The 24,351-nt window shown below is 49.1% G+C and overlaps 2 protein-coding genes across 2 annotated transcripts; one reads left to right on the top strand and one right to left on the bottom strand.

Annotated features, from left to right (window-relative positions):
* Positions 1–1,997: 1,997 nt before the first annotated feature.
* On the bottom strand, positions 1,998–4,934 carry LOC103719484 (putative protein phosphatase 2C 74). The gene is made up of 5 exons (XM_008808750.5): positions 4,216–4,934; positions 3,396–3,569; positions 2,805–2,975; positions 2,521–2,700; positions 1,998–2,412 (listed from the first exon to the last, which is right to left on the bottom strand). Exons 1-5 carry the CDS (start codon positions 4,840–4,842, stop codon positions 2,269–2,271), a joined length of 1,296 nt encoding a protein of 431 aa, XP_008806972.4. The 5' UTR covers positions 4,843–4,934; the 3' UTR covers positions 1,998–2,268.
* A 2,011-nt stretch (positions 4,935–6,945) lies between these two features.
* LOC103719485 (uncharacterized) lies at positions 6,946–24,253 on the top strand. The gene is made up of 4 exons (XM_039134167.3): positions 6,946–7,157; positions 7,232–7,285; positions 7,407–7,458; positions 23,912–24,253. The coding sequence occupies exons 1-4, from the start codon at positions 7,063–7,065 to the stop codon at positions 24,092–24,094; spliced, it is 384 nt and encodes a 127-aa protein (XP_038990095.2). The 5' UTR covers positions 6,946–7,062; the 3' UTR covers positions 24,095–24,253.
* The last annotated feature ends 98 nt before the right edge of the window (positions 24,254–24,351 follow it).

Here is a 24,351-nt window from a genome sequence, read left to right on the forward strand (position 1 = left end):
TATTGTTAGCATGATACTATATCAGCCTATATTATTATTTTTTTATATAGAGTCTGTACAGGAGTGTATATAATTCCTAAGATGTACCGAATGTGACGGAACAAAAAAATAAAATTATTTTTCTCTCTCTCTTTTTCTCTTGTTTTTCTCTTCTTCTACAAATACTTTAACATGGTTTCAGAGCCACCGATCACCTAATCTGCCACTGCCATCTCTTCTGCCTTTGCTGTGGCTGTTGTTGCCATATCTAGAAGCTTTGAAGATCCTCATTGCTGATCTATTTTTTTTTTTTCGAGATGAATCAACACCCAAAGATCCTTTATTTTTTTGTGGATCCGCAGGTCTTCTGTTTTCTGGCAGATTTTCTATTTATTAGTTAATTAACATTGGAAGATCCCATGTTCTTTAATAGATCTGTATATTCCCTATTTTGCTGGTAGATTAATAGATCCCATGAATACTTGACAGTTGTCGAGACTTGAGACAGAGCACAAGCTAGATGAAGCATGATAGCTATATTATGTTCATCTCTCGAAATCAAAGGTAGAGAGATGAACATAGAAGGAGGATACAGATTCAAGCTATTCTACTTGAGAATTTTTCATATGTATCTTCTGATTCTTATGCAAATCAAAAGAATGAATTATGAACTTAAATGAAACCAGACACTCCAATGAACTAGGCAAATATGGGCTCACTATGGCTAGCTAATGATTAGTGAATCTGCCTTAGATATAATTAATTAGGGTTCATCATAGAATGAACAATAAGTTGAGTGCATAAGTACGTAGTCATGATCATGAAAACCCAATTACAAATCTCAGCATACTGATAGATAGTATTCCATTATATCAAAGACGTCGAGCTTTACTATCTCTATGGATGAGGTAACAAGGAATACATTCAAGATCAGAATTGTCAATGAGTCAGTTGCAACTTTTTGGTGGAACCTGGGATCCAAAAATTTATGCTGCACTTTAATGAAAGAGGAGATCAAATTAAATGAGGAATGCCAACAGACTCCAGTCTGCCTGTCGGCATCTCTCCATCCAGTACTTGTGCTGGGAGATGTCTCAAGTTCAATTCAAGAAGATGGCACTCCAATCATTATTCTCAACAAAGGTATTACCTATGGTGATTGATGTATGATATGAAGCACTCTCCTTAGAGAATCACTGTTATTCCTTCGCAGCAATTGTATTGGCTGAGCCTAAAATTGCAACGACCCAGAACCTCACCCAAAAAGGCTAACCAGAAGGTGGTATTTGAGTTCCTTAGCCCCTATATAAGTATCTAAGTTTTATCCGGTGCATAGCTAATATGAAACTAAACACGCACCCACATAGAAAGTACACAAATTCCTAATGTTGGGTGGTGCCACTCACTACCACACAAGCCACAAGTCTTTGAAACTTGGTTGTCAAACCTTCAGGTGGCAAGAGAGGGAATATAGTGAAGAAGAGAAGGAATATGGACAAAATCAGAAGTGTCATGGAAATTTCATTTCATATACCCCATGACTGAAATGGTCAAGTAAGAGCCCCTAAAGAGAGGTCCATCAGTGAGGACTAAAATGGCTGAAATATCTGCCGCACAAAATTTGCAATGAAGACCGCAACACTAAGTAGAAACACAGAATTCTCATTTTATGAAAAGCTGCTAAGAATTTGACTTGAAAACAGAACTAAGATGGCGTTTCGATTGCTATTGCTTGTAATCAGAAACTTGAAGCATGAAGTCTGATCCTGGCCAACATCGTGGGATACCAAGAAAAATATTGAAACTTCAATGCTTCTAATCCATATTCAAATTTTCTGAAAGATGCTTCATAGCTTCTAGGAATAAAATTTTGATTTTTTGATACTGAGATTAGTTCATTTTGCTTCTACCACTGCTAAGTTCTTTGGTATTGCTAGTACTATCTAAATGCAAATGTAGAGAAAAAGAGCTTCATATATGCGAAGAACTAATAGCTTCCAACAAATTGTCATCCTCAATTCTTGAAACTTCTTTAGTTGTCATCTTTATTTCTTGAAACTTTTTTGTTCATTATTTTCCACCTCTTCTACTTGTCAGTTAAGAGGTGAGACCAACGAAGTGATACGTGACAAAGTGGTAAAAAAAAGAAGAAATAATCTGAGCCTAATAAACAAAATTACTATGTACAAAATCTCCTCGCCGAGCTTTTAATCTGCACTCTTTCTTCTTTTTAAGTCTTTCCTATGGTCATTGCTTGAAGCTGTTGTTGCTAGAAGGTAATCTAGCCACCTACAGAAATCTTTGAAGGTCCACCACCATGACTGTTATATCATCCCTGCAGCCTCTACTAGAAGAGATGTCCACAAGGTCTTTGCAAGATTTTATGGAGTTTTTGTGTCTCATGACAACATCCACTGCCTCCTGATTAGTAACCTAAACCAGTCCAAATTCAGCAAATTAGAGACATAAGTTCTATCAAGTATCGAGTAGTCAAAGAGATAGAGAAAAAGATAGAAAACAGGAAATTTATACTACACAAACCTTGTCCCACAGTCCATCAGAAGCTATTATCAGAAACTCACAATCCGACATAAGATGGAGCCTTTTAATCTCAGGTTCAGAAATTATCCATTCTTTCATGCTTATATCACCAATTGCTCTCGATATGGCCAGGGAGTCCTGCACTCTCCACACACCGTTGTGGCAACTGACATAGCCCCCCTGCGTTGAGATTAGTCCATAAAATAATTGAGAATACCATGCTAAAAGGGCCATGGCCGTGGATGGCACGATCAAAGTTAATCAAAGTTACGGAAGAAATTTACCGAGCTCTCAATCCGAACTCGTTCATCTTCTCTTCCAGGACGATGGTCTCTTGTTAGGACATTAGCAGCACCCTTTCTACTCATGACTATTCTACAATCACCTGCATTTGCTACATGTAGCTCCCCATCCTTCAATAGAACAGTAGCTACACATGCTCCACTACTCACACCCTGTTCATGCACAAGAAATGGGCCATCAAGTTTTGTCAATTGCTAAAGAATGAAAAAATGAGACTAAAGAAGCAGGTTTATTTTCTAGTCAATTTGACCAAGTCATCTATTAGGTTAGGAACAGAGGAAGGCATTTGATGACTGCTGAAAATTGAGCTTTTTAACAAATATTTCATTTTATTTACCCACTGCTTATATCTTATATAAGTAACAAGATAAAATGGTTAAAGATATCCATTGCTCATGAATTTTGAGATACCAACCATCAATAGTTCCTAGTCCAACATGACCAGATGAAACAGAATTATGGAAACACAGAGGTAATGATGGTTGATTGTAGCAATGAACATAACTGCTGAACTATACATAGCCAAACAGTTTACTCAGTATTGGTTTAATTTTTTGCATGGTGCACCATACCTGACTAAGTAACTGGCTATCTGTGGTCAGGTAGCCTGCTTTGATTGCAAGTTCTAATTGGTTTTCTTTCTCCTTTAGCTGAGAGAGAGCTGCTAGAATATTGTTCCCTAGCTTCTCTGTGACAAAGTCCACAGCCGCACGGCCTCCATGCCCATCAAACACACCAAAAAAAGCCTGGAGAAATCCAAATGAGTGAATCATAATGGTGTCTCTTATGCTAAGTTCAATTTTGATAGTCTGCACAAAATAGATATAAGAAGTAGGCCACAATGGACATTGGTGGATGTTGGTTTCCATGGCCGATGGTTATTAAAAGAGTAATGCTATCTTGCCATGCGGTGAGAGCAGATTGGTGCAGCTCGCAGATTTATTGCCAAATATAGCAGATTAGTTGGTTGTGGAGTTGGCAAATGAGCCTTGGTGAGCCCAATGAACTTTTTTTTCTTGTGCGTACAATCATTTTTCTTTTCATATACTAACTTCTATTTTCATTCATGAGTGTACATAACAAGAATTTAATGCAGCAGCATAATCTGTTTAGATTCCATGAAATGCATAATAAAATATTTGTTCTGACATCCGCATTGTGTCTGGAAAGAGATTTCTTCTCTCTCCCCCACCCTGAGCAGGGGTTGTTTGTGCTTCTTCCACAACCCCCCCTCCCTTCCTCCTAATTTTGGAAGAACTAGTAAATCAATGAATCTTGAAGTAATATCAAGTTCAATAATCTAATGTGTTAGGAAGTTCCAAGAGAGAAATGGAGAGATAGATATAGAGATAGATAGAGAGATCGAGAAAGAGAGAGAGATTACGCCTCTACCTGTTTTGAGTCTCCATTGATGTTGGTTATGGCCCCATAGCCATCTTCCATCACAGACCTGCTTCCTTTCCTGCTTGCCAAGCAATACTCAGCACCTTCAACCTCGATCTCCTTCTCAACCAAGTCCTTCCCCTTACCCACCTCACCAAAACACATACTCACGCAAGACTCCGGTATGATTATCCTTGCTGGCCTCTTTCTCACCTTGCGTGACATCTTAGTTTCATCCACCATGCTTATTGACAAAGACTCCAATCCTCTCTTACATTCCTCATTCATGAAAATAGCAACCTTAGCATCACCATCTTGGAGACTAGAAGGCGGCGTCACTGCATAGTAGCTACCCAAATTCTCCACTTGAAAGCCTTCACCTCTGGACATCGATCCCTGCCTCCATAGCTTTGAATTCTCTCGCACGTATCCTTCTGAAGTGTACAAGGATGCCTCATCTCTCGGCTTCTTTGACGGAGGTAAAGCAGGTGGCTCGACGAAGAACCTCTCCCATGAAAGAGGAGGATATGAAGGAGAACTGGAGCTCAGAGCCACGAATACGTTCTTTCTAGGAACTTGGATGAAGTCTACGAGGGTGGAAACGAGAGGCCGCAGGAGATCAACCTCGTCAGCCATTTCCCTGGTCTTTTCTCACTAAACTTCTCTTCTTTGGTATTCGGTCCTTAGGCCACTTCGGGTGGTGAAAACGCAGGGCATCTTTCTATCCCAAGACCAAGCCTCTTAGCATGGATTTTATAGGCTAGTGGAAAAGGTGGCTGAAAGAGTCTTTGTCAAGATTGTATCACGATTTTGACCGGTCAAGGATGAAAGAATTCTAAAATCTTGTAATACTTAAAAAACTTTTGGAAGGTGGAGAAGGAATAAAGAGGTTAGAAGCCTTCAATGCTAAGGAAGCGGTCGGCAATGAACGGGGGAACCGGGCTAGTAGTAAGGCCAGTTCTTAGTTGCTCATTTCCCATTCAATTTGGTGATAGCATAACAAGAAGATTCCCTGGAATTTATCATGCTTGTATCTATCTAATTTAATACTGAAATGGGCAAGTCATGTATTGTTCTAAAGACTAGAATGATGAGAGAGTCAGAAAGGGAAGAAAAAAAATATTCTAGCAAATACTGACCATTACAAAGTTTTCTAGAATGGCATGAAATGAAGCTAAAACTAACACATCTGGCTACTTAGAATTGATAGGTTGCGTTAAGACTGGATCAACTTCTTCTAGATAAATGGAGTTTTATTTAAAAAGATTGGTAGAAGAATTGCCATGTTGCTCTTAGTCTTTTGAGCCACTAGAGACGAGTGGGACTGTCGAGGATCCAAGGCGAGTCTCACCTGTCCTTTTTTTATTTTTTTATTGTTACACTAGTAGACCTTCAAGTTAGTCACTGTTCTTATGGAAAAGTACTAATGGCATTAATGTCATCTTCAGAGGATCCAAAGATCGTTGCTTCATGCACCCTGTGTAAATTAATGAATCTTGTTTTACAACAAATCAAGTAACTCAGTGATGTGCATGTACATTATTAATAATTTTTCTTAGAGCACCTGATAGGAAGGAAACTTCAGAGATATTATTTCTCTATAATGCCAAATGATGTCTTTGAAGTTTCCTCCCTGCTCATGTACTCTATAATTTTCACCTCTTCAATGAAATTTATGGTGGGCTGACCATTATTTTGATCAAAAACAAAAGAAAAGCTATAATACCAAATAATGCGAGAAGAATCCAAGGGCACAATAATATGCCTCGCTTGATGAGATTTCTGATGCAGGATGATGCAAGAAATCCAACTATAGAGTGAACAAAAAACAAGTTATTTTTTCATGATTAAAGCTTTGAATGCTTGTGTATATGAAACCAAAGAAACTTTGCTACCTTTGTGTTTATCGTGATTTTCTGTCAGAGTTTTCTGACTATAACCCTCTAAATGATTGTGAAAAATCTATTGACAATTTCAACTATTCATGAACTAAGTGCTCTAGCAAGGGATTGCCCACTGTGCCAGAGGTGAAATCCAATGAACCCACTTTGTACGACATCCAATTTGTGCTCTAACATCTTGCTCCGTTAACATTATTATCTAACTCATTTAACTGCTCGTGGTTATTGTTAGAGTTTTAATTAAATTTTAGAAAATAAAATCAACCTTAACCCCTATTTGTTAAGTCTTCTTGCTTATATGGAAACTTTTTCCAAGAAGCCCAAGTTGGATTCTGAGGTAGTGCGCTGGTGACCACATGCGCGCATGCTAGCCCGGGCGATGAGGGGGTATTGTCAAAGTCACGATCGTCGATGTATTTATTGCTAGGCAAAAAACCTAATTTCATAGGCTTACAATATACGTGCTTTGCTTGCAAGACCATTCTATCATTGATCATAGCCTAAATATTTCTGAGCAACAGATCGCCCATCTCCTCGACACCCTGTTGAATTTAAGTAATAACTATAGCCAAATCGCCCTTGAGCATGACAGCACGGGCTCGCAGCTCACGCCATGCATAGCACATGCTAGTCCAAGCTATTCGTAGTTCTACATAAAAAAAATCGAGATATCAAAGATCTAATAGTCCTCGGCTGCAATCACCCTAAAGTCCGAACCTTGGTCCCCAAGGTCCACCCATTCAACCGTGCGAGAGATCCAGACGCTTCCTCCATTTGGACCTCATAAACGGACGGGCCTGATGCATTTAATGAACAAAACCGACGGCAGATTCAGCGTTTCTATACAACAATTCATGTGCGAGCACGGAAAGGTTATCACAAGGCGAAGCGGAAGCGTCTCGTCCGCTTTCCCCCTTCGCCTTCCCCTCGTCCCACCCAAAACCCCAGTCTTGACATGGAGGCGAGCGCATCAGGGCCGTCCATCAATCTGCCGACGCCGACCGGACGGCCTACGCAACGCTTGTTGTTCGACAAGCGTTACGGCTGGATGTATCTCTCTCGATTCATCGCTTTTTTTTTTGTTTTAATTTCATCTCATAAATTAACTTCTTGTCTTGTTACAGTTTCGATGAATGGAAGGATCCCTCGGAACAAGCCTTGGCCGGTGGAAGAGGAATGTGAGCTCTCTCTCTCTCTCTCTCTCAATAAATTTTGATGCAGATCTCTTGATATATATAGAATAAATGTTTGGAAATTCTTTTGTTCGACTTAGTTTTACGGTTTTCAATTTGGATACAGGTTTTGTATTTTGCCCATCGCGAAGTCTCTGCTGAAGATCGCTTCGCAATCGGTACAAACATATATTTATATATTGGTTTATTTCATATTAGATTCGTGATGGGTTTCGAAAATTTAAAAAAAAATCCAACCAACATGCATGGTGCGTATGTTTATTTTTTTTTTAAATTCCAATAATTTCTTTTATGGGCACATTAAAATCATGATGTGCACTTTAATTTAATCCAGAAGCACTGTGACTAAAACAAGCTGCAGAATTTTTTCTTGGGAATGAATAGATTGTTATGAAAAATTGGAAAGTTGAAGCTTTTCTTTTAGGCATGCATGTTGAGGAGTTGAAGACATAAGGGATTAGTTAAGAGCTTAAAGCATGGGAGAAGCAGGAAGAGCTGGGTTTGATACATGTTCGAAAGAAGGAAATAATAATGGTGGATTGAGGATTTATACAAGAGATGGTGTAGATCACTTAGTGCCCAAATTTCTGAGGGAGAGGGATTTCCATACTGTTAATTCGGAGAGTTTATAGAAATACGTAGTTACCTAATTTTGGGAATTTGAAGCTGATTGGAGATGCTGGAAATGAAACTTTTCTTTTTTCCCTAGGTTTTTTAAGTTAGAGTTTTGTACTTGTACCTAGCAGATAGAGTATATCCAAATATCCATATAGCTATTATTTGAAAGGTTTTAGCAGCTTATTGTTTCCTCACAGAATATAAGCCGTCTTCTGGTTAGTTGGATGGTTTTAAGGTTGCGCAACCTCTAGAAAATGTGGTAAGCATTTAATGTTGCTAGACAACAAAAAATGATAACCTTCTAATGGTCTGCTGCAAAGACATTGCTTCAAATGGAATTGGTTTTCGATGATGATTGAGTTATAATAGGTACAATAACTCCAGCAACATGGTTGATGCTTTCCATGTATTTCTATTGTGGGTAGCAAAAGAAGTGGTTTGGATGCTTTACTAATGGTAGAGTTTTTGAAAGAAAGGAGGGCATAGATTAGCTGTATTTAGATAGATAAATTTTGCAAGGGGAACAATTAACTGTTTTATATTGTTGCTGATTTCGATCAAAACTCTGAATTGAGTGACATATTGTGGTTTCAGAAGCCACTAGCCCAAAATTAAGTCAGTTCTAGAGCTTTGTGGAATTGACTCACCAAGCCAGAACTTGTGTATATGTTAGTTTATTCTATTGTCATCATTTCTGTTCCATGAATGAAACCTATTGTGGCAAGTTTTGTTTAGATATGGAAAGATTTTGATGATCTGTTCCAAAGAAATCTAGTTTTTTAAAAATAATTTTGGCAATTTTAGAACTAAAATCTCATAGACATTTAAATGGTCGTGTGCTACATTCTTGTGTGTGTGTTTGTGTTTGTTGTGCATGCATATGCGCCTGTGCTTGCATGCATATGTGAAACTACTAAAATAATATACCAAAAAGTCTTGGATACAATATAAAAATATGACTAATTTATTTTTGTGAATTGATGTGATTTAATATGTTCCTTCCTTTAATTTCTCTTTTTTATATTTTATGGTTTCCTTAATTTCACCAGCTGAAATTCTCAAAAATTGGATTCAAAACCTTTGAACTGCCAAAATTGGAATATATCTGAACAAAATCAAATCTTTGAACATCGTTCATATACCAAGTGGGCTATAAAGATATGAAGCTTGGAATCAGTTATACTCATTGAAACTATTTGGTTAGTGCATGTTGACAAACGGATGATGATGGCAAGCCTGGACAAACAAGCAAATAACTTTATGGGCTGGAGAAAAATATGTTTGAAATCCTCCTCCTATGCCAACTTCCTCACATCCAGTTCTCATCAACGCGAAAACTTGTCATGCAATCAGCAGCACATAAGTCATTCCAACAAAAGAGCACTTATTAGTTCAGTTCTTGTTCTTCATACAAGAGTGTTGCTGAAACATGTATTAATCTCAGACCTAATATGCCAAAAAATTTGCTAAGAAAGGTAATAATGCTGCAGTAATGGTTTCCTCTATCAGTTAAGAGAAATATTTTACTTCTTGTTATATCAATGAGACACTTGTGCAGGTCGTTGTATTTACTGCATGACCTAAAGAGAGCTGCAACTAGGGGTTCTAAGTATCTATAAGCTCATTGCATGATTGACAAAGCTTCTTATCATGTAACATTGTTCCCATTTGCCCTATGGTAACTCCATATTGCTGCAATCCTAAAAGCAGCTGCATTAATCAATTTGCTTGAGTGATCATGAAGAATTTAGGACTTCAAATAACTCTTTATTAGGTTTTTCCACTTATGTACCTTATGCTGATTCAATTTTGTGTGATTTGGCACATATAATTGCAATGTTAAACACTTCTTGTATGACCATGGTTTCATACAAGGTCCGCCGTATCGGTACTGGTCGGCGTACCGGTGGCGGGCCGGACCGGTATGGTACCGGTCCGGTCCGGTACGTACTGGCCGGTATCGGTACAGTACCGGCCGGTACCACGAGCCAAAAACCACAACGCCTCGCGCTGTGGTTCATAAAAAAAAAAAAATTCGTACCGGTGCGAACCGGCCGGTTCGCACCGGTACGAGGCCGGTATCAAGCGGTACCGGCCGGTACCGACCGGTACGGGCTCTGTACCGGCCGGTTCGCACAAGAAAACCGGAGATACCGGTTTTCTTGTGGTTTCGGTACCGGTCTAGGACCGGGCCGGTACGGCATTCCATGGTTTCATGACATTATGGAATCCATGATTTTTTGTATAAATACATTTTCGTACCTCATAGGGAGCTAAGATGAACCTAGTGCCCATGAAGCCAAAAATAGTGTGGAACTTGATTTAGCAAAAGAATTATCAGTGAATGTTGTGTGGTGTAGCAGACATATTTTCACTGTTCACATTTTTATTGGAACCATGGTTTAATGACAAAGGTGGGAATCTAGATTGTTTAAATCACTACATTCCTAATTCTCTTAGGTATCAAAGATGAACTAAACTTAGTGATTATGGAACCACAACTACTGTGAAACAGTAATAAGAGGAGAGCCAATGGATTTGCTCATATATTCAACTACCAGGGCCCAGAATATTTTCCTAAAGTGGACTAGCAAGCATGGCTGTAAGCTTGTTATGATGTATTTATTTGTGAGTTATCATAAAAGACAACATTTTCAGATGGATTTAGAAATGACTATTAAATAAGATTTTATTTTCATCGGTTGTATATTTGCCGCACCTGTACTTCTATTCTTAATTTTTGTACACTCTCTTCCCCAATTTGTAAGGGATAAAGTTTCTTACTCATCCACTATTCCATCATTCCTTTGGAACATTCAAAATACCTGATTTTCTGTTATTAGAAACTGTTACGGGGGAACTTAGCCACCATGCCCCACGTGACCAGCACGCGCGCCCAGGAAGACTACGGCTGCCCCTTGATCCAGCAATCCGACCCCGAGTCGGCTGCCCCTTGATCCAGCAATCCGACCTCGGGTCGGATATCTTCGGCTCCGCAGTCCGACCCCGAGTCGGCTGTCCCTTGATCCAGCAATCCGACCTCGGGTCGGATATCTTCGGCTCCGCAGTCCGACCCCGAGTCGGCTGCCCCTTGATCCAGCAATCCGACCCCGAGTCGGTTGCCCCTTGATCCAGCAATCCGACCTCGGGTCGGCAATCTCTTGACAACAACAGACTGTTCTCCTGAGGCACGCCGCGGCCCCCTACTCCACTACTCCCTGCAACGGCCGAATCCGGCGCTGCCCCACGATCCCCTGTAACAACCGTACGAAGCGGAGCTCCACTACGCCCTGCCATGACCGTACCCGGCGCTGCCCCACGACGCCCGGTAACGGCCATGTCAGTGGCAACCCCATCGTGCCACACGATGACCAATCCCCAGAAAAACCCCCCAGCCTGATATATATGGGGCTGGGGAGGAAGGGGGAGGGTGAGCAAGATTCTCCATAGCATCATCTTACCTGCTACCTCTCCTTCTCCTTCGATTCCCTCTAACTTGATCGTCGGAGGGCCCCCACTACCCCAGTGGTGGTGCGAGGCTTGCTTGCAGGTTTCCCGGCGGAAGGTGGAGCGCAACCAAAGCAATTCAAAGGGAACCCCGTTCACACCGCTGTGCCAATCGTTCTCGGTTTGGACCCCCAGCAACAGTTGGCGCTAGAGGAAGGGCACCGGATCTCAGAGCGATCGTAATGGCACGGCGAGGTGGTCGTGGAGCTTCCAATGCTTCCGGTCGCGGGGCCTCTCGGGCCACTGGCCGGGAGGCCGCTGCATCTCCAACACGCTCTCAGCAACACTCCACCGCCCCACCGCCTATTCAGATGGTCGAAGCCGCCCAGTTCGACCAGCTAACCCAGCAGGTTCGCACCCTCGCGGAGGCGGTGCAGAATTTGCAGGGTGCGATGTCCTGGGCGCCGCAGCGGGCTCAGGAGCCGCTGCTGCCTGAGCGTTCGCCTATCCTCCTCAACCCGCGCTCCTTCCTCTCCCATGGGGAGGAGCGCCGGCGCGAGGAGGATTCTCGAGCACGCTCCATTCTGCCGGGACCTTCCCACCGGAGCTGCGCGGGGTACGAGAGGCGGGCCCGGGCGCGTTCCCAGACCCCCCAGTCCTCAAGGAACCCGCGCTCCAGTCGGTCCCCCTCTCGCCGCTCCTTGTCTCCCACCCACCGGTCGCGCTCCCTGGACCGGCGGGTGGACGATCTCCACCGACAACTCCAGGTCCTGAAGGGCCATTCCAAAGATCCCTTCGTCGACTTAGAGATCTCCTCCCAGCCGGCGCTCGCCTCGAGGATCCTGCGGACCCCGAATCCGCCGGGGTTCAAAATGCCGGCGATCGAGCCCTATGACGGGGCGGCGGATCCACGGGATCACGTCGAGAGTTTCAGGACCCTTATGCTCCTCCACGGAGCATCAGATTCCCTTCTCTGCAAGGCTTTCCCGGCAACCCTCCGTGGCCCGGCGAGGGCACGGTTCGCCGGGCTGGAGGCTGACTCAATCCGGTCCTTCGACCAGTTCACTCGCCTCTTCATCACTCATTTCGCCGTCAGTAGCCGGCGGCGACTGGTCTCCGACTCCTTTGATGTCCGGCAAAACGAGGGAGAAAGCCTGCGGGATTATCTTACCCGCTTCAACAGGGCTACGCTGGAGGTCCGGAACCTGAGTCAGGAGGTAGCTCTTTCAGCCCTGAAGCGTGGCTTCCGGAAGGGCAGACTCACCTTCTCCCTGGACAAACGCCTGCCGCGGAGCTTCCCAGAGCTGTTGTCCCGGGCGAACCAGTATGCGGACGTCGAGGAGGCGGCCGCCCACCGGAGCAAGGAGGCCGCCGAGATCCCTCAAAAGCTTGGGAAGAAAAGGCGGAAAGAGGCACGCCAGAGGAGGGCCCGACGCCTCAGCGTCGGCGCAGAAGCCCGTCGCCGGCGAAGAACCACGGCGCCCCACGCCCTCGTTCTCCGCCCCGACGTTTTCACTGGTACACCCCTCTCCTAACCCCCCGGGCCCAGATCCTTATGGAGATCAAGGGGCGGAAGGACCTCCCGGCCCCGAGACAGATGCGGAGGATCCCTGGGAAGAGGCCCTCCCGGGCGTACTGTGAGTACCACCGAGACCACGGCCACGACACGGAGGACTGCTTCCAGCTTCGGGACGAGATCGAAGCTCTCATCCGCCGGGGGCGTCTCGGTCGATATGTGAGCGACCGACGTCCCCCCGCAGACCCGCGTCCGGCCGACCCGGCCCCTCCGGAGCCTCGGGAGCAGAATCGACCCGTTGCGGGCGTGATCCACACTATCACTGGGGGCTGCCCCCTCCGACCAAAGTAAAAGAAGTTCAGGAGCTCGCTGGAAGGGTCGCCGCGCTCGGACGATTTGTGGCAAAATCGGCCGAACGCTGCCAACCATTCTTCAAGGTGTTAAAACGCCCAAAAGACTTCCTCTGGACGGCCGAATGTCAAGCAGCATTCGACCAGCTCAAGGAATACCTGGCGTCTCCTCCCCTACTGTCCAAGCCGCAAGAAGGGGAGATGCTCTACCTCTATCTGGCGGTCTCCCCAACCGCGGTCAGTGCGGTGCTGGTTCGGGAAGAGGCAAAGCTCCAGAAGCCTGTGTACTACATCAGCCGGGTCCTACGGGACGCCGAGACGCGGTATACGAAGGCCGAAAAGATCGCCTTCGCGCTGCTGACCGCGACCAGGAGGCTCCGCCCCTATTTCCAGGCCCATTCTGTCACCCTCTTAACTGATCAACCGTTACGACAGATCCTCAGCAACCCCGAGAATGCGGGACGGCTGGTGAAGTGGGCAGTAGAACTCGGTGAGTTCGACATCCGCTACCAGCCTCGGCCCGCCATCAAGGCCCAGGTGCTCGCGGACTTCCTCGCTGAGTGCACGGTGCAAGAGGCGGAACCTAGACCGCCGGAAACGCCCAGCCTCGACCTCCCGACCTGGACGCTTCACATCGATGGGTCGTCGAACCCCGAGGGTGGAGGGGCCGGGCTGGTCCTTACCAGTCCTGATGGAGTGATAGCCGAGTATGCCTTGAGGTTTGGATTTTCAGTTACCAACAACGAGGCGGAATACGAGGCCCTAGTCGCAGGACTCAAACTCACCGGGGAGCTCGGCATCCGGCGTTTGAAGGTCTTCACCGACTCCCAGCTGGTGGTCGGGCAGGTCCGTGGGGAGTTCGAGGCCCGGAGCCCGACCATGCAGAACTACGTCCGGAAGGTGCAAGCACTCATTCCCGACCTCGGCAGTGTCGACATCCAGCAAGTCCCCAGAAGTGAAAATGCCAGGGCCGACAGGTTGTTCCGCTTGGTGGGCGCAGAGGCGCACAACTTGTCGAGGGCAATCTACCTGGAGACCCTGGATGCCCCGAGCATCGGCGAGGCTGGAGCGGTGATGGCGATTGATCCGGAGCCGTCTTGGATGGACCCGCTCGTCGCCTACCTCGCCGAAGGGATCCTCCCTGAAGACGAAGATCAAGCTCGGCGACTCGTCAAGAAGTCCGCCCACTACGTACTCTATGAAGGGAGGCTGTATCGGACCTCGTTTACCGCCCCCCTCTTAAGGCGCCTCCGCCCCTCGGAGGCGGCCTACGTCCTCGGCGAAGTCCATGAGGGCGTCTGCGGATCGCACTCGGGGGCTAGGTCCTTGGCGCACAAGATCATGAGGCAAGGCTATTATTGGCCCACCTTGTTGGAGGACTCAAAGGATCACGTACGGAAATGCGACGCCCGCCAGCGCCACGCCAACGTCCAGAGAGTCCCTTCTGTCCCCTTGGCACCAATCACCGCACCCTGGCCCTTCGCAAAGTGGGGAATGGATATCCTCGGACCATTCCCCGTCGCTTCCGCCCAGCGGAAATTCTTGATTGTTGCAATCGACTACTTCACCAAGTGGGTGGAGGCAGAGCCGCTGGCCACTATCACGGAGGCGCAAGTCCGGAAGTTCGTGAAGAAAAACATCATTGTCCGATTTGGGGTACCTTGGGTCCTCATCTCGGATAATGGTCGACAGTTCGACAACAAGCATTTCCGTGACTTCTGCGAGGAATTCGGGATCGAGCATCGGTTCACATCTGTGTCGCATCCCCAAACCAACGGTGAGGCCGAGGTGACAAACCGGACAATCCTCCAAGGAATTAAGGCGCGAATCGGTCGGACGGGGCAAGCTTGGGTCGAAGAACTCGAGAACGTCCTTTGGGCGTATCGGACCACGCATCGGACCCCTACCGGGGAGACGCCTTTCAGCCTAACCTATGGCACGGAAGCGGTTGTCCCCGTGGAGCTCGGACTCCCCTCGCCCCGGGTGGCTACGCACCGACCCGAGGCCAATTCGGAGCAACTCCGAGGAAACTTGGACCTCTTGGAAGAAGCGAGGGAAATGGCGCAGGTTCGGATGGCGATGTATCAGCGGAGGGTGGCCCGATATTATAACTCCAAGGTCCGACCAAAACTTTTCAGAATCGGAGATCTGGTGCTAAGGCGAGCCAAAGCATCTCAACCCGCGGAAGGTGGGAAGCTGGCGCCAAATTGGGAAGGCCCGTATAGGGTTCGCTGGGTAAACCGACCTGGCTCCTACCAGTTGGAGGCCCTAGATGGTCGAGAAATTCCAAGGAGCTGGAATTCCGCTAACCTACGGGTGTATTACCAGTAGAAAGACAAAGCCAGAAAGACAGTTCAAAAAAAATGTATAGTCCTTTTCATTTCAATAATTCCTGGTCGCAATGGCGTGTTCGTGTGATTATAAAGAATTCCCAGGGGGGGATTGGGGAGTAAAGAAAGTAAGGAAGAGGTGGGGACTCCGTAGAGTTGAAGATCCGGGATCCCGAACTCTCCACCCGAAGCAGCTGCAATCCCACCGGGCGTGGGTGCTTCTCCCCGGAGGCGCCATCGACGCCCCACGCAAAAGACGAAGAGCCGGCGCTGACGAAGAAGTGGACGAAGGAGGAGTTCACACTGCTCCTAGGGAAACGCCACCTCCAAAGGATATTCCGGCCCTCCCCAAGAGAAGGGGAGGGAAGGAATACAAGGGAGAAGAGCGCGAGGAGGCGCGATCCCGGATGAAGCGTCTGGCGCAGAGCTCAATCGGGACGTGGGACGGAAAAGAGGGGGGATGTGATCCCAGATGAAACGCCTAGAGCGGAGTTCCACCGGGGAGAATCTCTCCGTTGATCCCAGATGAAACGGCTAGTTGGCGGAAGTCGCGAGGGGCGCACCTCCCGTTCTTCCGGCAGGGGCTTCCCAGCCACGCACCGGAGAGGAGGTCCACGATCCATGGCAACCTGAACAGCTCCGGCTTGGCAGGCTCCACCGCACCTGCCCTTATATTTATAGCCAAATTGTGGCCCCCCGGTCGTTCCGATGCGGGTGGCTCCAATAAATGCGGGCGCATCGAATCCGGAGCCGTTCCGGCTCTCGAGGCGTATCCTCCCACGACCTCCTAAGCGTCGTTCTCCTTAATTGCATTCTTCATGCAGGACACTCCGGGCGGCGTGTATCCCACGGCACGCGTATCTCCGCACGCGCCCAGGCCGCATCCGCCTCGAAGAACGCGCGTATCGCGGCCGCTTAACTGGCACTCCTCGCAAGCAGCAACTGGCCGATCCGATTTCTCAGGTAACGCCTCAATTAGCATTTAATAGTCTTCTGGTGTTCCCCAGGCGACGCGTCGAGAGGAGGAGAAATACGATCGCAGCTGGCCACGGAGAAACCCCGTCGAGCGGCAAGTGATAGGCGCGCGACCAACGAGCGGAATTCCCCGAGGCTCGGCCCTCGGATGCCAGGCTAACCCGATGATCATCCCGGGAGCAGACTAGCCTGAAACCCCGACCGGTCGCCTCGGCTTGCGCCAGCCTTGGCCGACCAACGAGCGAAATTCCCCGAGGCTCGGCCCTCGGATGCCAGGCTAACCCGATGATCATTCCGGGAGCAGACTAGCCTGAAGCCCCGACCGGTCGCCTCGGCTTGCGCCAGCCTTGGCCGACCAACGAGCGGAAGTCCCCGAGGCTCGGCCCTCGGATGCCAGGCTAACCCGATGATCATCCCGGGAGCAGACTAGCCTGAAGCCCCGACCGGTCACCTCGGCTTGCGCCAGCCTTGGCCGACCAACGAGCGGAATTCCCCGAGGCTCGGCCCTCGGATGCCAGGCTAACCCGATGATCATCTCGGGAGCAGACTAGCCTGAAGCCCCGACCGGTCGCCTCGGCTTGCGCCAGCCTTGGCCGACCAATGAGCGGAATTCCCCGAGGCTCGGCCCTCGGATGCCAGGCTAACCCGATGATCATCCCGGGAGCAGACTAGCCTGAAGCCCCGACCGGTCGCCTCGGCTTGCGCCAGCCTTGGCCGACCAACGAGCGGAATTCCCCGAGGCTCGGCCCTCGGATGCCAGGCTAACCCGATGATCATCCCGGGAGCAGACTAGCCTGAAGCCCCGACCAGTCGCCTCGGCTTGCGCCAGTCTTGGCCGACCAACGAGCGGAATTCCCCGAGGCTCGGCCCTCGGATGCCAGGCTAACCCGATGATCATCCGGGGAGCAGACTAGCCTGAAGCCCCGACCCGTCGCCTCGGCTTGCGCCAGCCTTGGCCGACCAACGAGCGGAATTTCCCGAGGCTCGGCCCTCGGATGCCAGGCTAACCCGATGATCATCCCGGGAGCAGACTAGCCTGAAGCCCCGACCGGTCGCCTCGGCTTGCGCCAGCCTTGGCCGACCAACGAGCGAAATTCCCCGAGGCTCGGCCCTCGGATGCCAGGCTAACCCGATGATCATCCCGGGAGCAGACTAGCCTGAAGCCCCGACCGGTCGCCTCGGCTTGCGCCAGCCTTGGCCGACCAACGAGCGGAATTCTCCGAGGCTCGGCCCTCGGATGCCAGGCTAACCCGATGATCATCCCGGGAGCAGACTAGCCTGAAGCCCCGACCGGTCGCCTCGGCTTGCGCCAGCCTTGGCCGACCAACGAGCGGAATTCCCCGAGGCTCGGCCCTCGGATGCCAGGCTAACCCGATGATCATCCTGGGAGCAGACTAGCCTGAAGCCCCGACCGGTCGCCTCGGCTTGCGCCAGCCTTGGCCGACCAATGAGCGAAATTTCCTGAGGCCTAACCCTCGGATGCCTGGCCTAGCGCCGGAGGAATTTCCTGAGGCCTAACCCTCGGATGCCTGGCCTGGCGCCGGAAGAATTTTCTGAGGCCTAACCCTCGGATGCCTGGCCTGGCGCCGGAAGGATTTCCTGAGGCCTAACCCTCGGATGCCTGGCCTGGCGCCGGAAGGATTTCCTGAGGCCTAACCCTCGGATGCCTGGCTTGGCGCCGGAAGGATTTCCTGAAAGTGAGGAGGAACTTCAAGAGTCAGGAGTCGGCGAGACGCTACCAAGAGTTAAAAAGAGGAAGGACGAAAGTGAAACTAGGAAACACTTGGTTTGCATTAACTTTCGTTGCATCAGGGCCGAGACCCATACAACATGGCAAAACGCCAACATACAAAGAAAAGAACAAAGAAAAAGTACAGAGGGTCAGCTTGGAGGAACCCCTGGATCGGGAACGGCGAGCACGTCCGCGAAGGGTAGGGAGACGGTTGGAGAACCGGCAGGCAATGGCATCGGAGGGGAGTCGAGGAGGGAGACCCCACTCAGGTCAATTCCGGGGTATTTAGTGGACACCCTTGCCAGGCCTTCATCGAAGCCTAAGGCAAAGGAGTCGGACCCCGCATCCGACATGTCACGGATGAACTCGGCGGACTGACGATAGGCCTGTACCGCCTGACGCCCGATTTCTGCGCTCTTCTCGGCCAGCGCCGCCTCCGCTCGCTCCGTAATCTGAGCTTTCGCTTCCATGACCTTCGCCACAATCCGCTCGTCCGCCTCGGAGGAGACCCTCAGCAGATCGGCCCGAGCCTCCATGTGCTTCGCCTCGGCAGCGATGCGAGCAGCCTCAGCCTCCTCCAGGCGCGAATGAAGCTCCTGGATGCTCGCACGAGTCCCCTCCAAGGCCGACTCCAATTCGGCCATCTTGGCTTCAAGAGATCGGGTTCGGTTGCGGGCGTTGTCGGCCGACTGCTGGGCCTTCTCCCACCTTTTCCGGAAGTCGGCAGCTTTCCGGGACTGCTTTTCGGCTCGCTCCTCCGCCTTCCTGATCTCGCTTTCGAGACCCGAGGCAACCTTGAGTTGCTCCTGAGCCTCCAACAGTTGCCTCTCGAGGGCGGCGAAGCCGAGTGCCCGCTCTTCGGCCACCTGGAGCCTCGTCTCGAGGTCCCTGGTCGTTCTCCCCGCCGCAGCCTGGCCTCCCTCCTCTACAGCTTTCAGTCGGCTCTCGGCCTTCGCCAGGAGCCTCGCCTGTTCCTCGTGGCTCTCCTCCAGACGGATCATGTACTGGGCGAGCTAAGAGACAGGAAAAATGAGAGCGTCAGACGGGGATCAATAGAGCCTATAAATGACGAAAGCGACCAAAAGAACACTCACCGACATGAGGCAGACGCAGCTGGCAGCTCCGACTTCAGGGATACTCATCTGCCGGACCTGCCTACGGTCACCCTCCAGCAGCACCGTCTCGATGAGGTTCCGGGCGCCGGCGAAAGTGAAGGCCGACCCCGACTTCGCCCCGGAGCCGGACGGTGGTTCTGCGGCCTTACCCTTACCCATTGCTTGAGGGAGAGTCATGCCGACCGTGCTCGGGGCGGGGGCCGCGCCAGAAATCGACCGGGTCCCGCTCGGCCGAGGCCTCGGCGCGCCCCTCCTCGTATCATCCGAGGCCGACCGAGTCGAAGGCCGGGCTGGGGACCGACTGCGTCCGACCCGGCTGTCTCGGGCGCGCCCGGATGACACCTCCGGAAAAGCGGTAGTCTCATCACCGGAGGGCTGATACGGCGTCAACTGTCGGTCCGAGCCCGCGGCATCCCCCTGATCGGTGGGCCCGGACCCGTCTGTCGGCGTCGGAGTCGCCTGCTGGCGGGGCTTCTTCGCCGGTGGGACCTCGCTCGGAGGAGTCCGTTTCTTCCTCCGGACCGCTTCCAGTAGGGACGCCCTACTAACAGCCATTGCCCTGTCCGACTGCATGACGTCGTCGATTTCTGCAAAAAGAACGAGATGGTTAGAAACTGAGAAACTGATGGAAAGAAGAAACGAAAGAGGAGAAAAGAGCTAAAAAAGAAGAAGTGATGGCGGGCTCACGGTCGGCGGGGACCGAGCTCAGACCGACGTTCACCAAGGCATCCTCGGAAATAAGGCGAGCCATCGGGGGGAGCCGGCCCTCGGCAACCAACCCCCTCAAAACGGCGACGCCATCGGACTCCTCCCTTGACAACCTCGATAGGCCGATCGGGGACTTCATCGGCGTCTCCCAGGTTGTCCCGATTCCCCAAGAGGGATCTACGTCGATGAAAAAGAAACGCTCCTTCCAGCCATGAATGGAGGAAGGAGCCTCCTTGACGAGGCCGCACCCTCGCCGCGCCGCAAAGCACCACCACCCTCTGTCCCGGGGGTGGCCGTTCAGGCCGTAGCATTCCCAAAAGACATTCAGGGTGGCGGGAACCTCGTGCATGCGGCAGAGAACCTGGAAGGCCGTCAGGGTACGCCATGAGTTCGGCACCAGTTGCGTCGGCGCCACTCTTAAACCTCGAAGTACCTGCACGACTAAGTCCGAGGGGGAAAAGCGGAACCCAGCCCGAAGGATGTCCTCATTAATGGCGACCTTCCCTGGAGGAGGATGGGACATCCTCTCCTCAGGCCCCGGGAGCGTAACGTTGCAGGCTTCGGGAAGGTGGTACCGGGCCACGAACCTATCTAGGTCTTCGGGGACCAGCTCCGACTGAATGCGGTCCGCTCTTACTTCGTCCATCCCTAACGGCCAGAGAATCTACGGTCAGGACGGGGTCAAGAGGGGAGAAGGGACCGGAACGACTGGGGTACACTAATACGAAAGGAGAAAGTACGGAGAGCCCTAAATTGAAGAGTGGGGCAACTCACCGGAAGGGAAGGAAGAACGGCTCCGATAGCGTCAAAGGAGGAGCGAACGAACAGTCCGACGGCAACGGCAATAGCACAAGGGAGAAACTCGAGGATGCCTGTGAAGAGAAAGGCGGACGGGGGAGGGCCCCCGGTTAAATATGCAGAAAGGCGGGTGACGCCTCGGTGACGCCAGAGGACACCTGGCTACCGAAGGATCGTTCTCGCCCCAAAGGCGAATCGACGCCATTAAGGAAGGATGTCCGCCGAAATCCGCAGACCGCCAAATCAGCGACAACCGCCATACGCCATAAAAAAAGGGGCGGGGAGCTCGGAGCGCGCGCGCCTTTCCGAGGGATGACGGCAATCTCGAAGCATCACTCCCTTCACCCGTTCCCCTCCTGGTTCCAGGCTCGGAAGTGGGGGGCTACTGTTACGGGGGAACTTAGCCACCATGCCCCACGTGACCAGCACGCGCGCCCAGGAAGACTACGGCTGCCCCTTGATCCAGCAATCCGACCCCGAGTCGGCTGCCCCTTGATCCAGCAATCCGATCTCGGGTCGGATATCTTCGGCTCCGCAGTCCGACCCCGAGTCGGCTGCCCCTTGATTCAGCAATCCGACCTCGGGTCGGATATCTTCGGCTCCGCAGTCCGACCCCGAGTCGGTTGCCCCTTGATCCAGCAATCCGACCCCGAGTCGGTTGCCCCTTGATCCAGCAATCCGACCTCGGGTCGGCAATCTCTTGACAACAACAGACTGTTCTCCTGAGGCACGCCGCGGCCCCCTGCTCCACTACTCCCTGCAACGGCCGAATCCGGCGCTGCCCCACGATCCCCTGTAACAACCGTACGAAGCGGAGCTCCACTACGCCCTGCCATGACCGTACCCGGCGCTGCCCCACGACGCCCGGTAACGGCCATGTCAGTGGCAACCCCATCGTGCCACACGATGACCAATCCCCAGAAAAACCCCCCAGCCTGATATATATGGGGCTGGGGAGGAAGGGGGAGGGTGAGCAAGATTCTCCATAGCATCATCTTACCTGCTACCTCTCCTTCTCCTTCGATTCCCTCTAACTTGATCGTCGGAGGGCCCCCACTACCCCAGTGGTGGTGCGAGGCTTGCTTGCAGGTTTTCCGGCGGAAGGTGGAGCGCAACCAAAGCAATTCAAAGGGAACCCCGTTCACACCGCTGTGCCAATCGTTCTCGGTTTGGACCCCCAGCAACAGAAACGTATCTTTTTGCATCAATATTTTAAATTGTATTGAAGAGGGTAAGTGGTTAACTTGTGGAATCTTATGAATTACTGTCAGAATGACGACCACAACTCCAAGAAGGTTTATCTTCTTTTTAGGTGTAAGCTTATAGAAGATGCATCAATAACTTTTTTCCAATCATTTTATTTTTTTTGCTTTCCTGATAAACAGAGCACCTGATCATATTAAGGTATCTTTTTGCACCTTCTAACATCTCGAGACGAGAATTTGCTCGTCACATTGCTTCGCTGCTCTTTCTAAATGCAAGTGCCTTTATTTACTGGGCGGGCTACTCTTCTTTGACGCGCAGATGCATTATCTTGGAGGATATCAAAAATTTGCCTTTTTATGACTTTCAATTATCCCCAAGTTATTGGGAATTTAATTGAACTCCTGAAAATAATTTAGACTAGAATGTATCAACCCGTCCTCATCCTTCTAGAAGAAATGTCCGAAATGGGAGAATGGTGTGTAGTGTTGTCCATGATAATCTTACCCACTACAAAGTAATTTCTTGCTGAATGCCTTTATGGCACATGAAAAAAATATAAATGAGATTTTTTGTATGGAGTCTCATATATGTATAACTGCACTTATTTTTAGATTAACTTCTCAATTTAAAATTTAAGAAAAATGGAAATCCCACACTTATGCATAAGGTTTTTAACTGTTTATAGTGAATTTTTCAAATAAGCTTGTGCCGAACCATTACTATTTCACTGTTCACAAGGCTATATTTGTGACACTCATTTATGAGCACCAATATTTGGCTGATTTCATGTTTATTTCTATTTTTCATATGTTTGATCTATATGATGAATGATTGGAGCCTCGTAGTGTATGTTGACTAGGAAATTATTATGCTCAGTTTTCTTGCAAAGGGGAGTGTTGCTAAGAACAAAGCTGACTAAAACAAGTGCTAGAATCCTTAATACGATAAGTGAGTGCTAACAATGCCCCATTTGTAATCTTGTAATGGGATAGATAGTTTGCATCTAAACCATAGAAGTTTTCAGCAGCTCATAGAAATCAGAGACTCTACTATTTCCAACCAGTGCAACTTTCATCACTTTAATTTCTCATATTGTGTTATCACACTATTATCTACTATATTATGAGATTTATATCATAGTAAAAACAATTACTTGGCTTCTTGGCTTATTTGTGCCTTGAGGCAAATACAACTCTCCATATTAAATTAATCATCCTAACCCTTTGTCTGGACTTTTCCAAGTTTTGGAGAGTTTTTGAAGGGTTGTTATTTCTTTGCATGAGCGTGAAAATAGATCTCTCTGACAACTAATTAGCCTTGCATTATTCAAGCGTTTGTCCCTCTCTTTCTTAAATTTGCCTTCATTAGGAATTCCACACCAAATTCATAGGCTTGACTTGATATTGGCATTGGGCATTAAAGTTTCCCCTTCCACAGAAGCTTCTTAGATGTTTTCCTTTTGGTAGGAGATTAGGAGTGCTAATCCTCTCCTTCTACCCTATGTCCACCGCACCTGTTAAAGGCTGACTCCAACTAGAGTCGAACTCCTCACCTCTTGCCTAAGCGGCAAAGAGTGAGCAAGCACTCAGTGGTAACCTTCTTAGAGTTGTACTCTACATCCCGTGCTCTTTGAGGGGAATGACTTGGATGATTATGATGATGGTATTCTAAGAAACTCTTATGCCCATAAGAGAATAAACATTTAGCCTTTTGCTATAATTTGTACATGATTCATTTTCAATCCTCATTCTAACCTATTCTCATGAAAAAAATTTTCTAAGGTAATTTATTTAACCTTTTCTTTGTTGTTCCACAGATTAATGTTGCAGCAGGCTCTGTGATCAGCGCTTTGGAAAACCCGAAAGAGCTCTCTCCTCAGGCGTTGCACACAAATCTGTGCACTCAGTTTCAGAAACTAGGGCATTCCATACAGAGGCCTAATCTCAAGCTTATAACCTTCTGCAGGGACTCTCCCATGGATAGTACACATGCTATGTGACCTCAGATTAGACTCTCCCATGGATAGTACACAGACTATGTGACCTCAGATTACCATTGTAATACCCTAGTAGCTTCATTGTTGTAACAAGAACCTCTGATAGGCTAATGTACGCTGCCAAAGTATTTCAGGGGAAATTTATTATGCAGTTTTCTCTCATTAAGATTAGTAAACTTCATTGAATGTTTCATAGGGGAAATTTAGACCACTTTACAGTGTATTTACAATTTTTAGGGTTTCATAGTCTTGGCAGGGAA

The sequence above is a fragment of the Phoenix dactylifera genome, chromosome 2, assembly GCF_051530095.1.
Source record: "Phoenix dactylifera cultivar Ajwa chromosome 2, Ajwa_hap1_PhDact_Kaust_v1.1, whole genome shotgun sequence".
Classification (NCBI taxonomy): Eukaryota; Viridiplantae; Streptophyta; class Magnoliopsida; order Arecales; family Arecaceae; genus Phoenix; species Phoenix dactylifera.

Bases quoted from the DNA above. Each gene is read 5' to 3' on its own strand.
- LOC103719484 (XM_008808750.5), bottom strand. From the start codon at position 4,842: ATGGCTGACGAGGTTGATCTCCTGCGGCCTCTCGTTTCCACCCTCGTA. The intron at 2,701-2,804 runs GTAAATTTCTTC...ATCTCAACGCAG, and splicing joins GAGTTCGGATTGAGAGCTCG to GGGGGCTATGTCAGTTGCCA. The intron at 2,413-2,520 runs GTTTGTGTAGTA...GGACTGGTTTAG, and splicing joins CTGATGGACTGTGGGACAAG to GTTACTAATCAGGAGGCAGT.
- LOC103719485 (XM_039134167.3), top strand. From the start codon at position 7,063: ATGGAGGCGAGCGCATCAGGGCCGTCCATCAATCTGCCGACGCCGACC. The intron at 7,286-7,406 runs GTGAGCTCTCTC...ATTTGGATACAG, and splicing joins TTGGCCGGTGGAAGAGGAAT to GTTTTGTATTTTGCCCATCG. The intron at 7,459-23,911 runs GTACAAACATAT...GTTGTTCCACAG, and splicing joins TGAAGATCGCTTCGCAATCG to ATTAATGTTGCAGCAGGCTC.